The sequence below is a fragment of the Somniosus microcephalus genome, unplaced genomic scaffold (assembly GCF_052327205.1).
Source record: "Somniosus microcephalus isolate GS21.2 unplaced genomic scaffold, FLI_Smic_1.0 unresolved_chr1, whole genome shotgun sequence".
In the NCBI taxonomy this organism is placed as follows: domain Eukaryota; kingdom Metazoa; phylum Chordata; class Chondrichthyes; order Squaliformes; family Somniosidae; genus Somniosus; species Somniosus microcephalus.
In genome coordinates, this window is record NW_028225179.1 from 113002318 (window position 1) to 113022849 (window position 20532).

At 46.2% G+C, this 20532-nt stretch overlaps 1 protein-coding gene across 1 annotated transcript in view; it reads left to right on the forward strand.

The window, feature by feature from the left end:
- LOC147095717 (complement C4-like) overlaps positions 1-20532 on the forward strand; it is a 383861-nt gene that overhangs the window by 267666 nt on the left and 95663 nt on the right. Inside the window, exons 25-26 of the mRNA XM_085973700.1 lie at positions 4777-4933; positions 19563-19673. Of these exons, the coding sequence (XP_085829826.1) occupies positions 4777-4933; positions 19563-19673 (268 nt within the window). The remainder of the gene's footprint in view (positions 1-4776; positions 4934-19562; positions 19674-20532) is intronic.

The window sequence follows — 20532 nt, forward strand, 5'->3', positions numbered from 1 at the left end:
GCAGCCTCACACGCTTCGTCCCAATTCCAGGAGACTCCCCTTTGCAGCAATGAATTTAGTGGATGTAAAATGGACGATAAGTTCGGGAGGAACTTATGGTAATAGTTTATAAGGCCTAAGAATGATCGTAACTGAGATACATTCTCAGGGGGCGGGGCCTTCACTACTGCCTCGATCTTTTCTGGGGACTTATGCAGGCCTTCCTTATCTATAATGTGACCACAGTATGAGATACGTTCCTGGAAAAACTCACATTTCTGCTTGTTCGCCCTGAGTCCGTATTGTTGCAACCGCAGAAGTACTCGCTCCAGGTTAGCGAGGTGGTCGTTATCCATTTGTCCTGTCACCAGGATGTCATCCAGGTAGCACTGCGTTCCTGGAATGCCCTGTAGGACCTGTTCCATGGTCCTCTGCCATATGGCTGGGGCGGACGCCACACCAAATACCAGGCGATTGTACTGGTACAATCCCTTGTGTGTGTTAATCGTTAGGAGCTTTTTCGAGTCCTGCTCCACCTCCATCTGTAAATAAGCTTGACAAAGGTCAATCTTCGTAAAGTGTCTACCCCCAGCTAACGATGCGAATATGTCCTCTATCCGCGGCAGCGGATACTGTACCGTGTGCAGGACTGGGTTAATAGTTATCTTAAAATCCCCGCAAATGCGAACCTTCTTTGGTTCCCCCGGCATGTTATTTGCAGATTTCTTTATAACTGGGACGATGGGCGTGGCCCACTCACTCCACTCAATCTTTGTAAGGACACCTGCACTCTCTAAGGCATCCAGTTCTGCTTCCACAGCTGGCCGAATGGCGTAAGGCACCGGTCTGGCCTTACAAAACTTGGGGTTTGCGTCTTGAGCAATAGTTATTTTTGCTCTAATGTCCTTTAAGGTCCCCAGCCCTTGTTGGAACACCTCTGGCGTTTTTGCCAATATTTTCAACAGCCTGCTTGTAATGGTTGTATCATCCTTGGTGGTCTCTACTTTTATCTCGTGTATCGACTTCCAGTCGAAATGGATTTTTCTTATCCATCCCCTACCCAAAAGTGGTGGTCCACCGTTTGGTAGGACGTATAAATAAAGTCCTGGCACTTTTCTACCGTTGTATTTAACTGTTACTTGCATTTTTCCCTTCGGGTAAACTTTTTGTCCCGTATATGTTTTTAATTTGATTTCGGTATCCTTTAAGGGAATGCGTTTGAACAGCCTGTTATAATCTTGTTCATTGATTACTGATAGGGCTGAACCCGTGTCCAGCTCCATATTAACTTCAACGCCTGCTACCTTCATTTTAACCCACATTGTGCTGTGGTCCTCCGTTTTGTCTACACCATATAACTTGAGACATCCCAGACCTTTAGGCTCTGCTTTTGTGCCTTCCTGTGACTCGTCTGAGCTACTGTCAGATATCTTATGTATTTTTGTCCTTGCCTTGGTACTGCTCGGATTGCCCCCACTATTGGGTTTCGTACCCGACCGACAAACTTTCGCTATATGCCCCTTTTTCCCACACTGCCGGCATATTTTATCACGAAACCAACAATTACTTTGGTCGTGGGTGGTTTTGCCACAACGGTAGCATTTACCTTTGTGAAATGTCACCTCATGGGTGTCATAGCCGGTTGTATTTTGTCGTATTTGAGCAGCACCCTGTGCTGCCGCTTCATGTGCCAATGCTATTTCCATCGCCTGATCTAGGCTGAGCTGTTTCTTGGCCAGCAACCGTTTTCGTGTACTCTCATTTAACATGCCACAGACAAATCTGTCTCTGATCGCTTCCGCCAAAAAGGCTCCAAACTGGCAATGTTTGGACAACTGTCTGAGCTCAGCCAAATAGGCTGCCTGCGACTCATCATTCCTTTGGTCGCGTCTGTAAAAGCGGTACCTTTCCACTATAAATGGTGGCTTAGGGTTTAAATGTTCCTTTAACGTATCAACAATTTGGGCATACGTTTTGTCTGCTGGCTTTTCTGGAGTAAGAAGATCCCTCAGCAGACCGTATGTTTTTGCCCCCATAGAATTTAATAAGGTTGCTGCCTTTTCGTCATCTTCCACCTTGTTTACTATGCAATAAAGTTCATGCCTTTCTACATATGCGTCCCAATCTTCTATGTCGGCAACAAATTCTGACAACCGAGCTTCTTTAGCCATTTTTAAAACTGCTGAAGAGGTTTTCCCATCTTTTTCCACTAGATGGCGCTGTTATTTTTTTTCTTTAACTGCTGAAGAGCAAAACTTTTCCCCTTTGTCCACTAGATGGCGCTGTTCATTTTAAACTGCTGAAGAGAAAAAACTTTTCCCCTTTTGTCCACTAGATGGCGCTTTTCCCGCCTTTTCTCCCTCTGCTGTCAACGACGTCTCTCCAGGTTCGTTATTTTTGGCCCTTGCAGCTCCCGTTATTGCCACCGCCGCTATTACAACGACCTTCCCCTCTCGTGGCCCGCTAGTCCTCGTGGCTCCGTTTGTTCCCCAGATCGCCTGCCCGTTCTGGCCCTTGCAGCTCGCGTTCCCCGGGAAGGATTGCAGTTTACCTGACCCTGGGTGGACTTTTGCCCCGTGGCTGGAACGCCCGTTCAGCCTCTTCTCTCAGCTGCCGCAGCCTCCGCTGGAACCTCTCTCTCTCGCTCCGTTGCTGCCGCTCCTCCTGAACTGGGCGGCCTCCTTCGGTCGACGCTGGACTCTGCAGGCTGGTAAGAAGCTTCTCTTCCCGTACTGCTACCGATCCTTTGTTGCACCTTGTACTGGTGAGTTCGAACGTTCCTAGTCGCCAGTGTAAAGTATGCGAATATACTTAATGCAATAAGGAAGAGACGGCTTGGAAGGGTTTAACTTAGGTCTTTACTTCATACCCACAGGCGGGAACTGAGGGGAGATCAGTACCCACAGTACTATTTATACCCCTATGGCCAGGAGTGGTACTACGGTATCACTACGCCCTACAAAAAAGTAGTGCTGCCCTGGCCATAGGTTTAAAGTGACATACATATTACATACACAACAATGAGGGACTTCAGTTACGTGGATAGACTGGAGAAGCTGGGGTTGTTCTCCTTGGAGCAGAGAAGGTTGCAAGGAGATCTGATAGAGGTGTTCAAAATCATGAGAGGTCTGGACAGAGTAGACAGAGAGAAACTGTTCCCATTGGTGGAAGGGTTGAGAACCAGAGGACACAGATTTATGGTGATTGGCAGAAGAACCAAAGGCGACATGAAGAAAAACTTTTTTACTCAGCGAGTGGTTAGGATCTGGAATTCACTGCCTGAGAGGGTGGTGGATGCAGATTCAATCGTGGCTTTCAAAAGGGAGTTGGATAATTATCTGATGGAAAAAAATGGCAGGACTATGGGGAAAGGGCGGGGGGGCGAGACTAGCTGAAGTGCTCCTGCAGAGAGCTGGCATGGGCTCAATGGGCCGAATGGCCTCCTTCCATGCTGTAACCATTCTATGATTCTATAATATGGTCGTAGTGTGCTCCTGTTTATCCTTAATTAAGGTAAAAATTTCATATGCCACCGAGGGAAACATAGGGTAGACACTAGCTGAATACAGTAGAGCATCTGCTGGAATTGATTTATATATATGATGAAAGGGGAACGCAAATGGTATTATCACTGATTTACACTGGTTTGTGTATGTTTCAACTAAAGCTAATTAGCATTGCTGTTCAAATGCATTATATTATCGCAAGCTTTGTTTATGATGATTGTCATCTGAGCGAACTTGCCCGCAGATTAATCGCATTAAAAATCGTTTTCAAAAAATATAAATCCACTGCCCGCTGGGATTGTTTGCGTAGTGCAATTTAGCAGAGTTAGAAACATAGAAAAATAGGAGCAGGAGTAGGCCATTCGGCCCTTCAAGCCTGCTCCGCCATTCAACATGATCATGGCTGATCCTCTATCTCAATACCATATTCCCGCTCTCTCTAGACACAAAAGGCATCAAGGGGTATGGGGAAAGAGAGGGAATATGGTATTGAGATAGAGGATCAGCCATGATCATATTGAATGGCAGAGCAGGCTCGAAGGGCCAAATGGCCTACTCCTGCTCCTATTTTTCTATGTTTCAATGTTTCCTCATATCCCTTGATTCCTTCTGTGTCTAGAAATCTATCTCTCTCCTTCTTAAATATATTCAGTGACTTGGCCTCCACAGTCTTCTGTGGTAGAGAATTCCACAGGTTCACCACTCACTGAGTGAAGAAATTTCTCCTCAGCTCAATGTCCTACCCCGTATCCTGAGACTGTGACCCCTGGTTCTAGACCCCCCAGCCAGGGGAAACATCCTCCCTGCATCCAGTCTCTCTAGCCCTGTCAGAATTTTATACGTTTCAATGAGATCCCCTCTCATTCTTCTAAACTCTAGTGAATACAGGCCTAGTCGACCAAATCTCTCCTCATACGACAGTCCTGCCATCCCAGGAATCAGCCTGGTGAACCTTCGCTGCACTCCCTCTATGGCAAGTATATCCTTTCTTAGGTAAGGAGACCAAAACTGCATAAGCTATCCTTGCTCCTGTACTCAAATCCTCTTGCAATGACGGTCAACATACCATTTGCCTTCCTAACTGCTTGCTGCACCTGCATGTTTGCTTTCAGTGACTGGTGTACAAGGACACCCAGGTCCCTTTCTACATCAACGTTTCCTAATCGGTCACCATTTAAATAATGAAAATTGTGGGTTTGGGTTTAACAGTAAATGACAATACTTGAACAAGGCAGGGTGCATGCTCATTACCGATCTATCTTTAGGATGCATTTATTGCTTCACATTTCAGGTTAACCGCATTTATTGTGAAGATACTCTCAATAGTCCGGAGTCAAATCCAGGTTACAGAAGAGCACATTCAGCAATCTGCCTTGTATTTGGTGAATGGTCAGCTGGCAACTGGAGACTTTTATGATCCTCATCCTGTGATTGACAGAAAAATGCAGGTTATGTAAACGTTTGCATTAATCAACATCTCCCGGCCTCTTTGCATGCGTTTCCCTCCTTGTTGAGGTGATCGCCCTGTTAACTTGGGCGGTAGCACAGGAATTAGACAGGCTAAGCTTGTGGGCAATAAGGTAGCAGATGGAGCATAATAAAAGAAAAAGAAAGACTTGCATTTCTATAGCGCCTTTCACAGCCACAGGACGTCTCAAAGCACTTTACAGCCAATGAAGTACTTTTGGAGCGTAGTCACTGTTGTAATGTGGGAAATGTAGAGAAATGGGAGGTTATTCACTTTGGTAGGCAGAATAGAAAGCAGAATACATTTTAAATGTTGAGAAACTTTTAACTGTTGGTGTTCAGAGAGATTTAGGTGTCCTCGTACAGGAAACACAGAGAGTTAGCATTTAGGTACAGCAAGCAATTAGGAAGGCAAATGACATGTTGGCCTTTAGTGCAAGGGGGTTGGAGTATCAGAGTAAGGAAGTCTTACTACAATTGTACAGGGCCTTGGTGAGACCACACCTGGAGCACGGTGCACAGTTTTTGTCTCCTTATCTAAGGAAGGATATACTTGCCTTATGATGTTGTGGCAATGACGGAGACCTGGCTTACAAAAGGGCAGGATTGGGTATTAAATATTCCTGGATATAAAGTGTTCAGGAAAGATAAGGAAGGAAAGATAAGAGGTGGTGTGGCAGTATTGGTTAAGGAGAATTGTACAGTGCTGGAGAGAGAGGATGTCCTGGAAGGGTCAAGGACAGAATCTATATGGCTAGAGTTAAGAAATAATAGAGGGGCCATTACACTACTAGGTGTGTTCTATAGGCCACCAACTAGTGGGAAAAATATGGAGGAGCAAATTTGCCGAGAAATTACAGAGAGATGCAAGAACTATAGAGTAGTGATAATGGGGAACTTCAACTCTCCTAGTATAGACTGGGATAGTAATAGTGTTAAGGGCAGAGAGGGGGAAGAATTTCTGAGGTGTGTTCAGGGGAACGTTCTTGATCAGTACGTTTTCGGCCCAACGAGGAAGGAGGCATTGCTGGATCTGGTTCTGGGAATGAGGTAGGTCAAGTGGAGCAAGTGTCAGTAGGTGAACATTTAGGGACCAGTGATCATAGTATCATAAGGTTTAGATTAGCTACGAAAAAGGACAGGGAGCAATCTAGAGTAAGAATATTTAATTGGAGGAAGGCCAATTTCAGGGGGTTGAAAACGGATCTGGCATGCAAAACTGTAATGGAACAATGGGCTGCCTTTAAAGAGGAAATAGTTCAGGAACAGCCGAGGTACATTCCCACTAGGGGAAAAGTGAGGACAACAGAAGTCAGAGCTCCCTGGATGACGAAAGAGATAGAGAGTAAGATGAAGCAGAAAAAGAGCGCGTATGACAGATGTCAGGTCAAGAATACACCAGGGAATCAGGCTAAATATAGAAAGTCCATCGCTGTGCACCACAACCCCTTAGTGCCCTGTCGTGGCCCTTTACCGACTGGTGGCAGAAATTCGACTGCACCCTGCGAGGCTGCTGCAGGCAATGTCAGTGCCAGCCTCGCGGGTCGCGAACCGGGCCGACCTCCACTCACAGGGCGGTATTTAAAGGGAGGTGCAGCCGCGACCTATGCTACCATTCTCATTTTTTGGCCGACCTCCAGGTGGGCCGTGGCGTAGTCCTGGTCGCCATCGCGCAGCCTGGCACTGCGCCGCCCTGGTGGCCTAGTGTGGAGCCATCGGAGAGCCTGCAGAGTGCGCAGCGGCCCTCCCTGTTAGCTGAAGGGGAGGGGCGCTGACACGTGGCAGCGCTCTGCGGAGCCTCGGTTACCGCCCCACCAGGAAGTGGAGCGCCCGAGATTGTGCTCCACTTCCTGTGCGGGGCGGTAAGCCGAATTTAGCGGCAGGTGCGGTACTTCTGCGCCAGGCACTAAATATCTGCCCTTAACTTGGTTACCGCCCCCAAATGGGGCGTAACCTAATTTTGCGCCCATAGTTTAGCTTCGATCAACAACAACAACTTGTATTTATATAGCACCTTTAACGTAGTAAAACGTCCCAAGGTGCTTCACAGGAGTATTATAAGATAAAAAGTTTGATACCAAGCCACATAAGGAGAAATTAGGGCAGGTGACCCGAAGCTTGGTCAAAGAGGTAGGTTTTAAGGAGTGTCTTAAAAGGAGGAAAGAGAGGTAGAGAGGTGAAGAGGTTTAGGGAGGGAATTCCAGAGCTTAGGGCCTTGGCAGCTGATGGCACGGCCACCAATGGTTGAGCGATTATAATCAGGGGTGCTCAAGAGGGCAGAATTAGAGGAGTGCAGATATCTCGGGGGGTTCTGGGGTTGGAGGAGATTACAGAGATAGGGAGGGGTGAGGCCATGGAGGGAATTGAAAACAAGGATGAGAATTTTGAAATCAATGCGCTGCTTAACCAGGAGCCAATGTAGGTCAGCGAGCACAGGGGGTGATGGGCGAACGGGATTGGGGTGAGTTAGGACACGGGCAGCTGAGTTTTGGATGACCTCAAGTTTACGTAGGGTGGAATGTGAGAGGCCAGCCAGGAGTGCGTTGGAATAGTCAAGTCTAGAGGTAACAAAGGCATGGATGAGGGTTTCAGCAGCGGATGTACTGAGGCAAGGGCGGAGTCGGGCGATGTTACAGAGGTGGGAATAGGCGGTCTTTGTTATGCTGTGGATATGTGGTTGGAAGCTCATTTCAGGGTCAAAAATATGACACCAAGGTTGTGAACAGTGTGGTTCAGCCTCAGACAGAACTTAGGGAGAGGGATGGAGTCGGTGGCTAGGGAACGGAGTTTGTGGCGGGGACCGAAAACAATGGCTTCGGCCTTCCCACTATTCAATCGGAGAAAATTTCTGCTCATCTAGAACTGGATGCCGGACAAGGCAGTCCGACAGTTTAGAGACCGTGGAGGGGTCGAGAGAAGCGATAGTGAGGTAGAGCTGGGTGTCGTCAGCGTACATGTGGAAACTGACGCTGTGTTTTCGAAATGAGTCAGATGTTGAAGCATAATTGCAACCCAGCTCTCCAGGCGGAACGACAGTTTTACACCCCTCACGCAATACTGCTCCTATCCCTTGACTTCAATAGAGAGTAAAATTGTAAAGCGAGTGCTGCACGCAATCCCGTCAATTTACTGAGCGGTGGGTGAGCTTGAAATTGCCCCCAAATGTTCTTCTAAAGCTTCCAGATCATGAACCCCAGAGGAGTATGGCGGCCGTTTGGTGCCACTTGTCATTTCGCTGTCCAAATTCTATGCATTCTAGGTGGTCAACGTTTCCTTATTTCTGCACCAAACATACGAACATATGAATTAGGAGCAGGAGTATGCCACTCGGCACCTCGAGCCTGCTCCGCCATTCAATAAGATCATGGCTGATCTGATTACTCCACATTCCCGCCTAACCCCGATAACTTTTCACCCCCTTGCTGATCAAGAATCTATCTACCTCTGCCTTAAAAATATTCAAAGACTCTGCTTCCACCTCCCTCTGAGGAAGAGAGTTCCAAAGACTCACGACCCTCTGGGAGAAAAAATTTCTCCTCATCTCTGTCTTAAATGGGCGACCCCTTATTTTTAAACAGTGACCCCTAGTTCTAGATTCTCCCACAAGAGGAAACATCCTCTCCACATCCACCCTGTCCAGACCCCTCAGGATCTTAGATGTTTCAATCAAGTCACCTCTTACTCTTCTAAACTCCAGTGGATACAAGCCTAGCCTGTCCAACCTTTCCTCATAAGACAACCTGCCCATTCTAAGTATTAGTCTAGTAAACCTTCTCTGAACTGCTTCCAATGCATTTACATCCTTCCTTAAATAAGGAGACCAATGCTGTACACAGTACTCCAGACGTGGTCTCACCAATGCCCTGTATAACTGAAGCATAACCTCCTTACCTTTGTATTCAATACCCTCGCAACAAACGATAACATTCTGTTAGCTTTCCTAATTACTTGCTGCTTCAATCTCACCGCTTCAATCATCTTCATTCTGGCTGCCACCCCTCCCACCCTTTTTGCTGGCCTGAATCAAAATTCGGTTCACGAATCTAACTTGCTGCCTGGATCGCTCTCGCAGAATATCTGCACAAATCCAACTCAAACTCTGACTCAGAAAGAGAAGCAGGATATAGTAATCTGGGATGTAATGTTTAAGTTATCCACCAGATGGAGCCAAATATTAAGTGTTCACATTCACCAGTATTTAAGATAATGGGTCATGTATTCAATGTCCTGGTACACCAGTTAATACGGTAATGTGGCATTGCATTATGGGTATGACTCAGAGGTGGATCCTCCATCTTGGCTTGTGTAGTAAGAATTATGTGCCTTGCATCCAGCTGGTAAGAGCTATGTCTCTCTGCTACACCGTGTAAATAAACAGTTGGGTTTTGTTTCTAATATCTCGCTTCTCTCAGTTTCTGACCTTACCACTCGGATATCACATATTGGCGACGAGGATCAACAGATCACATCTTGACGGAGAAAGAAAAAAAAAAGAGCACTGAATACCGGATCATGGCTGCTACGGTAGGAAAGATCTCTCCTTTTGATGTTCAGACGCAGACCTGGGATGAATACTGCGAGGTGTTGATGCATTTCTTTGAGGCAAATGATATAGATGATGTGAGCTATTTTGCTCACTTCCATAGGAAGCCAGACGTATAGTTTAATGAGAAACTTATGCAGTCCTGCAAAGCCTGGAGACAGAGCATTTGCTGACTTAGTGGCCTTGTTAAAGGACCATTTCAATCCCAGACCGAGTGAGATTGTACAGCGTTTCAAATTTAATTAATGGAACAGAAAACCGGGAGTGACTGTATTGGATTATGTAGCGGTGTTGAGAAAATTGGCACACGATTGCAATTACGGCAACAACCTGAAAGACATGCTGAGAGATAGGCTAGTTTGCGGGATAATGGATGCTCAAATGCAGCAGAGATTATTGTCCGAGACTGGGCTTACATATGAAAAAGCGTTGGAACTTGCTCAAGTCATAGAGACAGCGAACCGAGATGTAAAAGAACTACAAGGTTCAGGCTGGGCAACTACAAAGCAAGTTGGAGGTCAGGTTATTGTGCACAAGTTAAACATGCGTCAGAAACCACAACGTGAGCATGTGGAGGCATGTTATAGATGCAATGGTGATCACCTGGTGAGGGAATGCAGGTTCCTGGAGGAAAAGTGCCACAAGTGTGGGAAAAAAGGACATATAAAACGCGCATGCAGGGCAAAAGCAACTGTGGAGGAATACAAACCAAAAGGAGGAGGAAAGCAAAACCTAGGCAGGGAAGTGAAAAAACAGGGAGCACATCACATCAGCGGAGAAGCTGAGAAAGAAGACGACGTGCTCATAATGCATAGCATGGTAGAGGACATTCCAAAAGTGGATCCTATCACTTTGCAGCTGACAGTAAATGACTCTAAGGTCAACTTTGAAGTGGATACAGGATGCGATGTGACCATAATGAACAGGGAGGAGTACTCAAAATTGTGGAACCGTGCAAAAGTTCCAGAGTTAAAGTCTTGCTCTATACAGATTAAAACATATACCGGTGAACAAGTGGCGACATTGGGTACAGCTACGGTAACTGTGCAACACAGGGACACCGTGAAACAGCTACCTGTAGTTGTAGTATCGGGTTCCGGACCAAACCTGTTAGGTCGGGGCTGGATATAAGAAGTTAAATTAGATTGGGGAGCAATAAATCAAATAGAGGGAGGCAAACGGTTGTCTTTGCAAGAAGTGTTGATTGAACATGAGAACGTGTTCAAGGAAGAACTTGGCACATTTAATGGCCCCCCAGCTAAGATTTATGTAGACAAGGAGGCACTGCCAAGGTTTTTTAAACAACGACCTATGCCGTATGCCATGAAACCAAAGGTAGAGGTTGAGCTTGATCGTCTTTTGAGAGAGAATATACTGGAACCCGTGAAATGTTCAGAATGGGCAGCTCCCATTTTACCTGTTTTAAAACCGGACACTTCGGTAAGACTCTGTGGAGATTATAAATTGACAGTCAATAGGGTGTCTAAACTAGAACAGTATCCTATTCCCAAAATAGAGGATCTCTTTGCAAACCTGGCTGGAGGGAAGAAATTCACAAAGCTGGATATGAGTCATGCATACTTGCAGATTACACTAGATGAGGAATCCAAGAAGTATGTAACCATAAATACACACAAGGGTTTGTTTACCTATAACCGCTTACCATTCGGTGTCTCATCTAGTCCAGCTATTTTCCAGAGGGCTATCGAGGGTGTACTGCAAGGGATCCCACATGTTTCAATCTATCTGGATGACATTCTGGTAACGGGAAGAACCGACCAGGAGCATCTGAGCACTCTGAGAGAGGTACTACAAAGATTGGATAAGGCTGGGTTACGGCTCAAGAGGAGTAAGTGCACTTTCCTGGGGAATGAAGCGTGTTCCTGGGACACAGAGTGGACGCCACCGGGCTCCATCCAATCAAGGAGAAGGTACAAGCACTGCAGGAGGCCCCAGCTCCTATCAATGTGACTGAGTTAAAAGCTTACCTGGGACTGCTAAACTATTATAACAGATTTTTACCAAACTTTGCAACAGTGTTAGCACCTCAAGGGTAATAATCTCATTATTACCTGAGCCACGAGTGAATTTGGCTAGGACAAATAAAATTAGAGAGTTAAATGCGTGGCTCAAAGACTGGTGTGGGAGAAATGGGTTTTGCTTCCTGGGACACTGGCACCAGTACTGGGGCAGGAGGGAGCTGTTCCATTTGGACGGGCTTCACTTGGCCAGTGCTGGGACTGGAGTCCTGGCGGATCATATAACTAGGGCTGTAGAGAGGGCTTTAAACTAACTAGTGGGGGGGAGGTTCCTAGAGAGCAAATAATAAAAATGACAACAGAGAAGGTCATAGACTTAGGTAGCAGTGGGAAAATTAAAAACCAGAGCATATCAGGAAGGGGCAGAAGGTATGGAGTAAAAGGTAAAGTAGTAAAAAGGGCAAAAGCAGGAACTAAGTGTCACAAAACATATTTGAAAGTTCCCTATCTGAATGCACGTAGCATTCGTAACAAAATAGATGAGTTAATGGCACAATAACTACATATGGGTATGATCTTGTGGCCATTACAGAAACATGGCTGCAGGGTGACAATGCCTGGGAATTAAACATACCAGGTTATTTAACGATCAGGAAGGACAGGCAGGAAGGAAGGGGAGGAGGGGTGGCTATGTTAATGAAGGAATCACTGTAATACAGAGAAATGATATTGGGTCAAAAGATCAGGATAATGAAACAGTTTAGGTGGAGGTAAGGAATAATAAGGGGAAAAAAACACTAGTGGGTGTAGTCTATAGGCCTCCGAACAGTTGCAACTCTGTTGGGCGGAGTATCAATCAGGAAATAGTTGAGGCTTGTAATAAGGGAACATCTATAATTATGGGGGATTTTAACTATCTTATTAATTGGACAAATCAAATTGGGCAGGGCTGCCTTGAGGATGAGTTCATTGATTGTATTAGGGATGGGTTTCTTGAGCAGTATGTAACTGAACCGACCAGGGGGCAAGCAACCTTAGATCTGGTCCTGTGTAACGAGACAGGATTAATTAAAAATGTCCTAGTAAAGGATCCCCTTGGAATGAGTGACCATAACATGATTGAATTCCATATTCAATTTGAGGGTGAGAAGGTTGGATCTCAAACAAGCATGCTAAGCTTGAATAAAGGAGACTATGAAGGTATGAGAGCGGAATTGAGTAGAGTGGATTGGGAAAATAGATTAAAGGGTAAGACGATACATGATCAGTGGTGTACATTTAAGGAGTTATTTTACAACTTCCAAAAAATATATATTCCACTGAGAAGAAAAGGGTGTAAAAGAAAAGACAGCCATCCGTGGCTAAGTAAAGACATTAAGGATAGTATTCGACTAAAAACAAGGGCATATAAGGTCGCCAAATCTAGTGGGAGGATAGAGGATTGGGAAAACTTTAAAAGACAGCAACAAATAACAAAAAGATTGATTAAGAAAGGGAAGATTATGAAAGTAAATTAGCAAAAAATAGAAAAACAGATAGTAAGAGTTTTTATAGTTATATAAAAAGAAAAAGGGTGGCTAAAGTTAACATTGGTCCCTTAGAGGATGGGACCGGGAAATTAATGGTGGGAAATATGGAGATGGCAAAAACACTGAATGAATATTTTGTATCAGTCTTTACAGTAGAGGACACTAAGAATATCCCAACACTGGACAAACAGGGGGCTATAGCGGGGGAGGAGCTAAACACGATCAAAATCACTAAGGAAGTGGTACTCGGTAAAATAATGGGACTCAAGGCGGATAAGTCACCTGGACCTGATGGCTTACATCCTAGGGTCTTGAGGGAAGTGGCGGTCGGGATTGTGGATGCATTGGTAATAATTTTCCAAAACTCCCTGGACTCAGCAAAGGTCCCGGCAGACTGGAAAACTGCTAATGTAACACCCTTATTTAAAAAGGGCAGTAGACAGAAGGCTGGAAACTATAGACCGGTTAGCCTAACATCTGTGGTAGGTAAAATTTTGGAGTCCATTATTAAGGAGACAGTAACAGGACATTTGGATAATCATAATTTAATAGGACAAAGTCAGCATGGTTTTATGAAGGGGAAATCATGCTTGACAAATTTGCTGGAGTTCTTTGAGGAAGTAACATATAGGGTGGATAAAGGGGAACCAGTGGACGTAGTGTATTTAGACTTCCAAAAGGCATTTGACAAGGCGCCACACAAAATATTATTGCTTAAGATAAAAAATCATGGGATTGGGGGTAATATTCTGGCATGGATTCAGAATTGGCTATCTAACAGAAGGCAGAGAGTTGGGATAAATGGTTCATTCTCAGACTGGCAATCAGTAACTAGTGGTGTTCCGCAGGGGTCCGTGCTGGGTCCCCAACTCTTTACAATCTATATTAACGATTTGGAGGAGGGGACCGAGTGTAACATATCAAAGTTTGCAGATGATACAAAGATGGGAGGGAAAGTAGTGAGTGAGGAGGACATAAAAAACCTGCAAGGGGACATAGATAGGCTAAGTAAGTGGGCAGAGATTTGGCAGATGGAATACAATACTGGAAAGTGTGAGGTTATGCATTTGGGCAGGAAAAATCGTAGAGCAAGTTATTATCTTAATGGCAAGAAACTGGAAAGTACTGAAGTACAAAGGGATCTGGGGGTCCTGGTGCACGAAACTCAAAAGGTTAGTATGCAGGTGCAGCAAGTGATTAAGAAGGCCAATGGAATGTTGGCTTTCATTGCTAGGGGGATAGAATATAAAAACAGGGAGGTATTGCTTCAGTTGTACAAGGTATTGGTGAGACCGCACCTGGAATAATGCATACAGTTTTGGTGTCCATACTTAAGAAAAGACATACTTGCTCTCGAGTCAGTACAAAGAAGGTTCACTCGGTTAATCCCGGGGATGAGGGGATGGACATACGAGGAGAGGTTGAGTAGATTGGGACTCTACTCATTGGAGTTCAGAAGAATGAGAGGCGATCTTATTGAAACATATAAGATTATGAAGGGGTTGGATCGGGTGGATGTGGGGAGGATGTTCCCGATGATGGGTGAAACTAGAACTAGGGGGCATAGAATAAGGGGCTGCTTTTTCAAAACTGAGATGAGGAGGAACTTCTTCACTCAGAGGGTGGTAGGTCCATGGAATATGCTGCCCCAAAAAGCTGTAGTAGCTACATCATTACTTAAATTTAAAACAGAAATAGACAGTTTCCTGGAAGTAAAGGGAATTAAGGGTTACGGGGAGCGGGCAGGAATTTGGACATGAGTTTAGGTTTGGATCGGTCATGGCCCTGTGGGTAGTGGAGCGGGCTCAGGGGCCATGTAGCCTGATCCTGCTCCTAGTTCGTGTGTCTAATTCTGTTAGTTTCAGGAGATAGTTCTGTGATAGAGATTGGCGTTTAGGATCAGATCAACCATGATCTTATTGAATGGCGGAGCAGGCTCGAGGGGCCGATTGGCCTACTCCTGCTCCTATTTCTTATGTTCTTATGTTCAAACTTCTGCGCAAGGAGACACAGTGGCAGTGGGAAGTGGAACAGAGGGTTTCATTTGAACAGTCCAAGAAACTGATGCTGTCCTCGGATGTGCTGGTTCACTACAATGCAGAGAAAAACATAATTCTCTCTTGTGATGCTTCACCTTACGGGGTGGGGGCGGTTCTTTCACACAGCTTGGAAGATGGCACAGAAAGACCAATAGGGTTTATGTCTCGAACTCTGACACCAGCAGAAAAAAACTATTCCCAGTTAGATAAAGAGGGGTTAGCAGTAATGATTGGGTTACAGAGGTTTCACAAGTACATATATGGCAGGAAATTCACCATATGCACCGATCATAAACCTCTTCTATCTCTTTTTAATGAAATGAAAGCAGTGCCACAGATGGTGTCACCCCGGATCCAGAGGTGGACAGTGACGTTGAGGGCATATGAGTATGTTGTGGCGGTACCACTGGTTGTCCCTTACATTGAGACACATAATTCCCTTTAACTTACCTTAATGTATGTTTAACTTTCCTTTTGGGGCCGTTGCCCTTTTAACTTACCTGTTGGGGCCATTGCCCCTTTAAGACGCGCCCTAGCGCGCTGACGTCACGTACAACGTGATGTGCGTGCGCCGGCACAGCCCGGACTAGCGTCTTCGGCCTCAACGGCCAGCCGACGGGAGTGACGCGATCTTCCGCTCCCGCGGCAAGCACCGGCACAGCCCGGCCTCCCGACTTCGGCCTCAATGGCCAGCGACGCAACGACGCGCGTCACATGATGCCCTAAGCGCGGGAAACGCGAACAACGTGATGACACCACAACACAAACGCGATGACGTCATCACACTCCCCACAGGACTGTGAACTCAGTCCTCGTGGAGTCCCCGCTGGGACAAGACCTACACCACGGTGCTCCTACAGTCAGCCATCTTACCTGCTATCTTACCTGCTGTAATTAGCCTGTTCCTGTAAATAAACAACTTATTTATAGTTCGTCGAAGTCAAACTCTCTTATTTAGTGGCGATCTACATGAACCGCTACATTGGTGACCCAACGACGTGAGTACAGGAGTTCATCAATTCCAACGCTACAATTGGTGAACCCGTATCCGTGAACGATTGTCATTGTAGCAACGCGCAGCCTGACCCTCGTCTTCCCACAAGACGACCAACGCGCAACCGACGAACAACCACGGAACAGCAAACACCTAACACCGATTCCACCACAAGCGACCCCGCCTTTGCGAACGTCTTCACAATGGAAGCGCAGCTTGGAGGTGAGCCCGTTTTTCATGAATGATTTCGCAGAGGTAGAGCATGACCAACGGCAACCGTCATCCACCAGCGCTACAATTGGTGGGTTTGTGAACGTCTTTCACAAACGAAGCACGCTATGGAAGCATCAGCTGTTCTGCTGTCGCTACCGCAATCCAGGGAGCCACGGTCTCCCTCGTGCTTTATGAAGGAAGAAGCCCTGTTCGCCGAGAACATCAATGCGGCACAGACCACGCACATGCTCACGGTCTCCGTATTCGACTCTTCTACCGCCACACGGATCGTCCGCCTCTACATCCAGAGCGACAGCAAGTATACATCTCTCCAAGCGCGGGGTGCAGCATGTTCGGGCCCACAAAATCGGAGCACGCCCCGCGGGGATACCACGAGGACTCACCCCCGCAAAACACGAGGACGCACTCCTCGCGCACGAGGACACATCCCTCGTGAACACCAACGACTCCTTCTCCGCCGATGACGCACCAGCCCTTCAGACTGCTGGTTGTGTTAAAAGGTAAGTTAAACATACATTAAGGTAAGTTAAAGGGAATTATGTGTCTCAATGTAAGGGACAACCAGTGGTACCGCCACAATGTCATCGTTTACAAGGCGGGCAAGTACCATGGGAACGCAGATGCCTTGAGCCGTCTTCCACTGCCAGGTACACCTATCCGTGTAGCTCCAGAGGACAGAGTTTTGATGTTGGAGGACACGGACACGGCAATTGTGACCGCAGAACAAGTAAGGACATGGACCTGTAAAGATCCAGTATTGTCTAGAGTCCGAGAATATGTGATGAGGGGTTGGCCACAGCATCCGGAAGGGACTGATTTCGCACCTTACAGTGTCAGGAAGACGGAGCTGGGTGTGCAGGATGGTTGCGTGTTGTGGGGAGCACGAGTGATTATTCCACAGCCAGCATGACAGTCTATCCTAGGGCAACTACATCAGTGTCATCCTGGAGTTTCACGTATGAAAGCCTTGGCAAGGAGTTACTTGTGGTGGCCAAAGCTAGATGTGGAGATAGAAAATCTAGTCAAGACATGCAGCACTTGTCAAGTACACAGGAAGGCACCAGCAGCGGCTCCTCTCCACCCCTGGGAGTGGCCGGATAAACCATGGAGAAGATTACATGTAGATTATGCGGGTCCATTCATAGGAAAGATGTTCCTCATAATCATTGATGCCCATTCCAAATGGATGGATGTTTATCCTGTAAATTCTGCTTCATCTGCTGTTACTATAGACTGCCTGTGTAGGAGTTTTAGTAATCAAGGGCTACCGGAGATCATAGTAAGTGACAATGCCACGTGTTTTGTGAGTAGAGAGACAAAAGAGTTCATGAGAAACAATAGCATAGTGCACATGACCTCAGCTCCATATCATCCATCTTCAAATGGACTTGCGGAGAGAGCCATACAAACATTTAAGGAGATGATGAAAAAAAAGTGCGGAAGGGAGTTTGGCAGCCAAGGTGTCACGAGTTCTGTTCAGCTACAGAATAACACCTCAATCTACCACAGGACTCTCTCCTGCTGAGCTGTTGTTAGGACGTCGACTACACTCCACTCTTGACCTGGTTCACCCAGATCTAAAAAGGAAGGTGGAAAACCGACAAATCAAACAAAAGGAGAACCATGACAGAAGGACAAAGAGCCGCAGTTTTGGAGAAGGAGATGCGGTCCTTACTAGGAATTTCAGTTATTGTCCAAAATGGATTCCTGGCGTCATAGACTCCATGACCGGTCCAGTGTCATATACGGTCATGGTGGGAACTGGTCAGGTAGTACGCAGACATGTAGATCAGATACTGACCAGACAAGGGGAAATCGAAATGGAGGTTCCAGAGGAGATGTCGGAGGACAAATTGGCCCCCAGTTATCCAAATGCATCGGTGGTACCACCACTACGAACAGAGCCAGTTACACCTGGACCCCTTCGTCAAGAGGAAACCATCGTAGCAGAGTCAGATACACTGAGTACTGCTCAGGAGCAGCAGGTGGCTCTACCACAACCAAGCAGGGACTTGACTGTAAGATGTTCACCAAGGTTTCACAAGCCACCAGAGAGATTGATAACGGCCTGCTAGATTCGTTCAGTATGGACTATCGTTAAAGGAGTTTCCTTATGGGACTTTTTAAGAATGTTGCTTAGAAATTAATGTTCAACTTAAGAGGGGAGGGATATAGTAATCTGGGATGTAATGTTTAATTTATCCACCAGATGGAGCCAAATATTAAGGGTTCACATTCACCAGTATTTAAGGTAATGGGTCATGTATTCAATGTCCTGGTACACCAGTTAATATGGTAATGTGGCATTGCATTATGGGTATGACTCAGAGGTGGATCCTCCATCTTGGCTTGTGCAGTAAGAATTATGTGCTTTGCATCCAGCTGGTAAGAGCTATGTCTCTCTGCTACACCGTGTAAATAAACAGTTGGGTTTTGTTCCTGATATCTCGCTTCTCTCAGTTTCTCACCTTACCACTCGGATATCACAAGAATAAACATGATCATGGCTGGGATGCTAACATGTCCACTTCATTGATGTTTCCCAGGCACTGAGCACATGAGTTGCCCTGAAGCAAAACATCACATTGGCCACGAAAGGAGAAAATTCATTTCTCCGCAGTGGAAAAATGTGCGCTGCCAACCCAGGGTGCAATTCATTTGCCAGAAGAACAACTGCCATGGAAGGAGTTCTGCGAAGATTCACAAGGCTGATCCCTGGGATGACAGGAATGACGTATGAGGAGAGATTGGGTCGATTGGGCTTATACTCGCTGGAGTTTAGAAGAATGAGACAGGATCTCATCGAAACTTATAAAATTCTGACAGGTCTGGACAAACTAGATGCAGGTAGAATGTTCCTGATGGAAGGAGAGTCCAGAACCAGGGGTCATAGTCTAAGGATAAGGGGTAAACCATTTAGGACAGAGATGAGGAAGAATTTCTTCACCCAGAGAGTGGTGAACCTGTGGAATTCTCTACCACAGAAGGCGGTTGAGGCCAAGTCTTTAAATATATTCAAGAAGGAGTTCGATATATTTCTTAGAGCTAAAGGTATCAAGGGATATGGGGAGAAAGCAGGGACAGGGTACTGAGTTTGGATGATCAGCCATGATCTCATCAAATGGCGGAGCAGGCTCGAGGCACCGAATGGCCTACTCCTGCTCCTATCTTCTATGTTTCTATGTAACAGTAGCGCACTGGTAACGCAAATTTTTTTTTGATCGAATAGTGAGAGCGACGTCTAGCCCAAACTAATTACCTCACTGTTGGTCTTTTGATTTATTTATTTTAGGGTGGAATTGGTGAACTAGAAAGCGACATTTCCATGACAGCCTTTGTTACCATAGCACTGATGCATTCCCTGCCTGCCTTTCAGCAAGATCCTGATCAAGAGCAACAAGTGGTAAGTCTCAATCATATGTGTTTATCCAAGCATTGTGTTTGTATGTTTGTCACAGAGGTGATGATGATGTGAATGGAAATTAAAAATCGGGAGAGAGATAAAACGGGCTGCAGACTCGCTATCGCCAGTTTCACACCATCGCTTAAAGTGAAAATTACCCCCAGAGACACAGGGTAAAATTCAACTCCGAGTGGGGCACAGAACGGGCGATAGTGGCTCTACCGCCTGTTATAAATTCCGTCTGATTTTCCTTATCATTGACATCAGGTCCAGTGAACCATTTCAATATTTTAGAAACTTAGGGCTGGATTTTGCCAGCCCTGCGGAGGCGGGTGTGGAGGCGGGACTGCCGGGAAAATGGCAGAATCCTGGGGCAGGTGCCCAACCCGCCTCCGTGCCATCTTGCCGGGAGGCAGGTAGCCGTCCCGGGCCGAGTCCCAGCTCCTTGGAGGTGGGAAGGGATTACAGCCACTGAACTGCCTGTTAACAGGTAGTTAACAGGCAGAAAATAGGACTATCCCCATTTTACCGACACAAGTGCGGGCTTCCCGAAGGCTCCGAAACCTGCCAGGGTCACCGAGACAAGTAGTGGGTCTGCGGGGTGAAAAGGTGCGCTGTGGAGGTAGGTGATGGGTGCAAGTGTGGAGAGGTGAGTAGGTGAGGTAAGTGGAAAGTGTTCGAAAAAGTTTACTTACCTTAGTCTCTCCCTGCAGGCTTCAATCGGTGGGGATGCGGAGAGTCTCGCATTCTCCAATGCAGCAACCATCTAAGTTCTGCAAAAGAAAGAGGTTTGATGAGGTCTTGAATACAATAACTCATCAAACTACAGAGAATGTCAGTGTTTGACAGCTTCACAGAG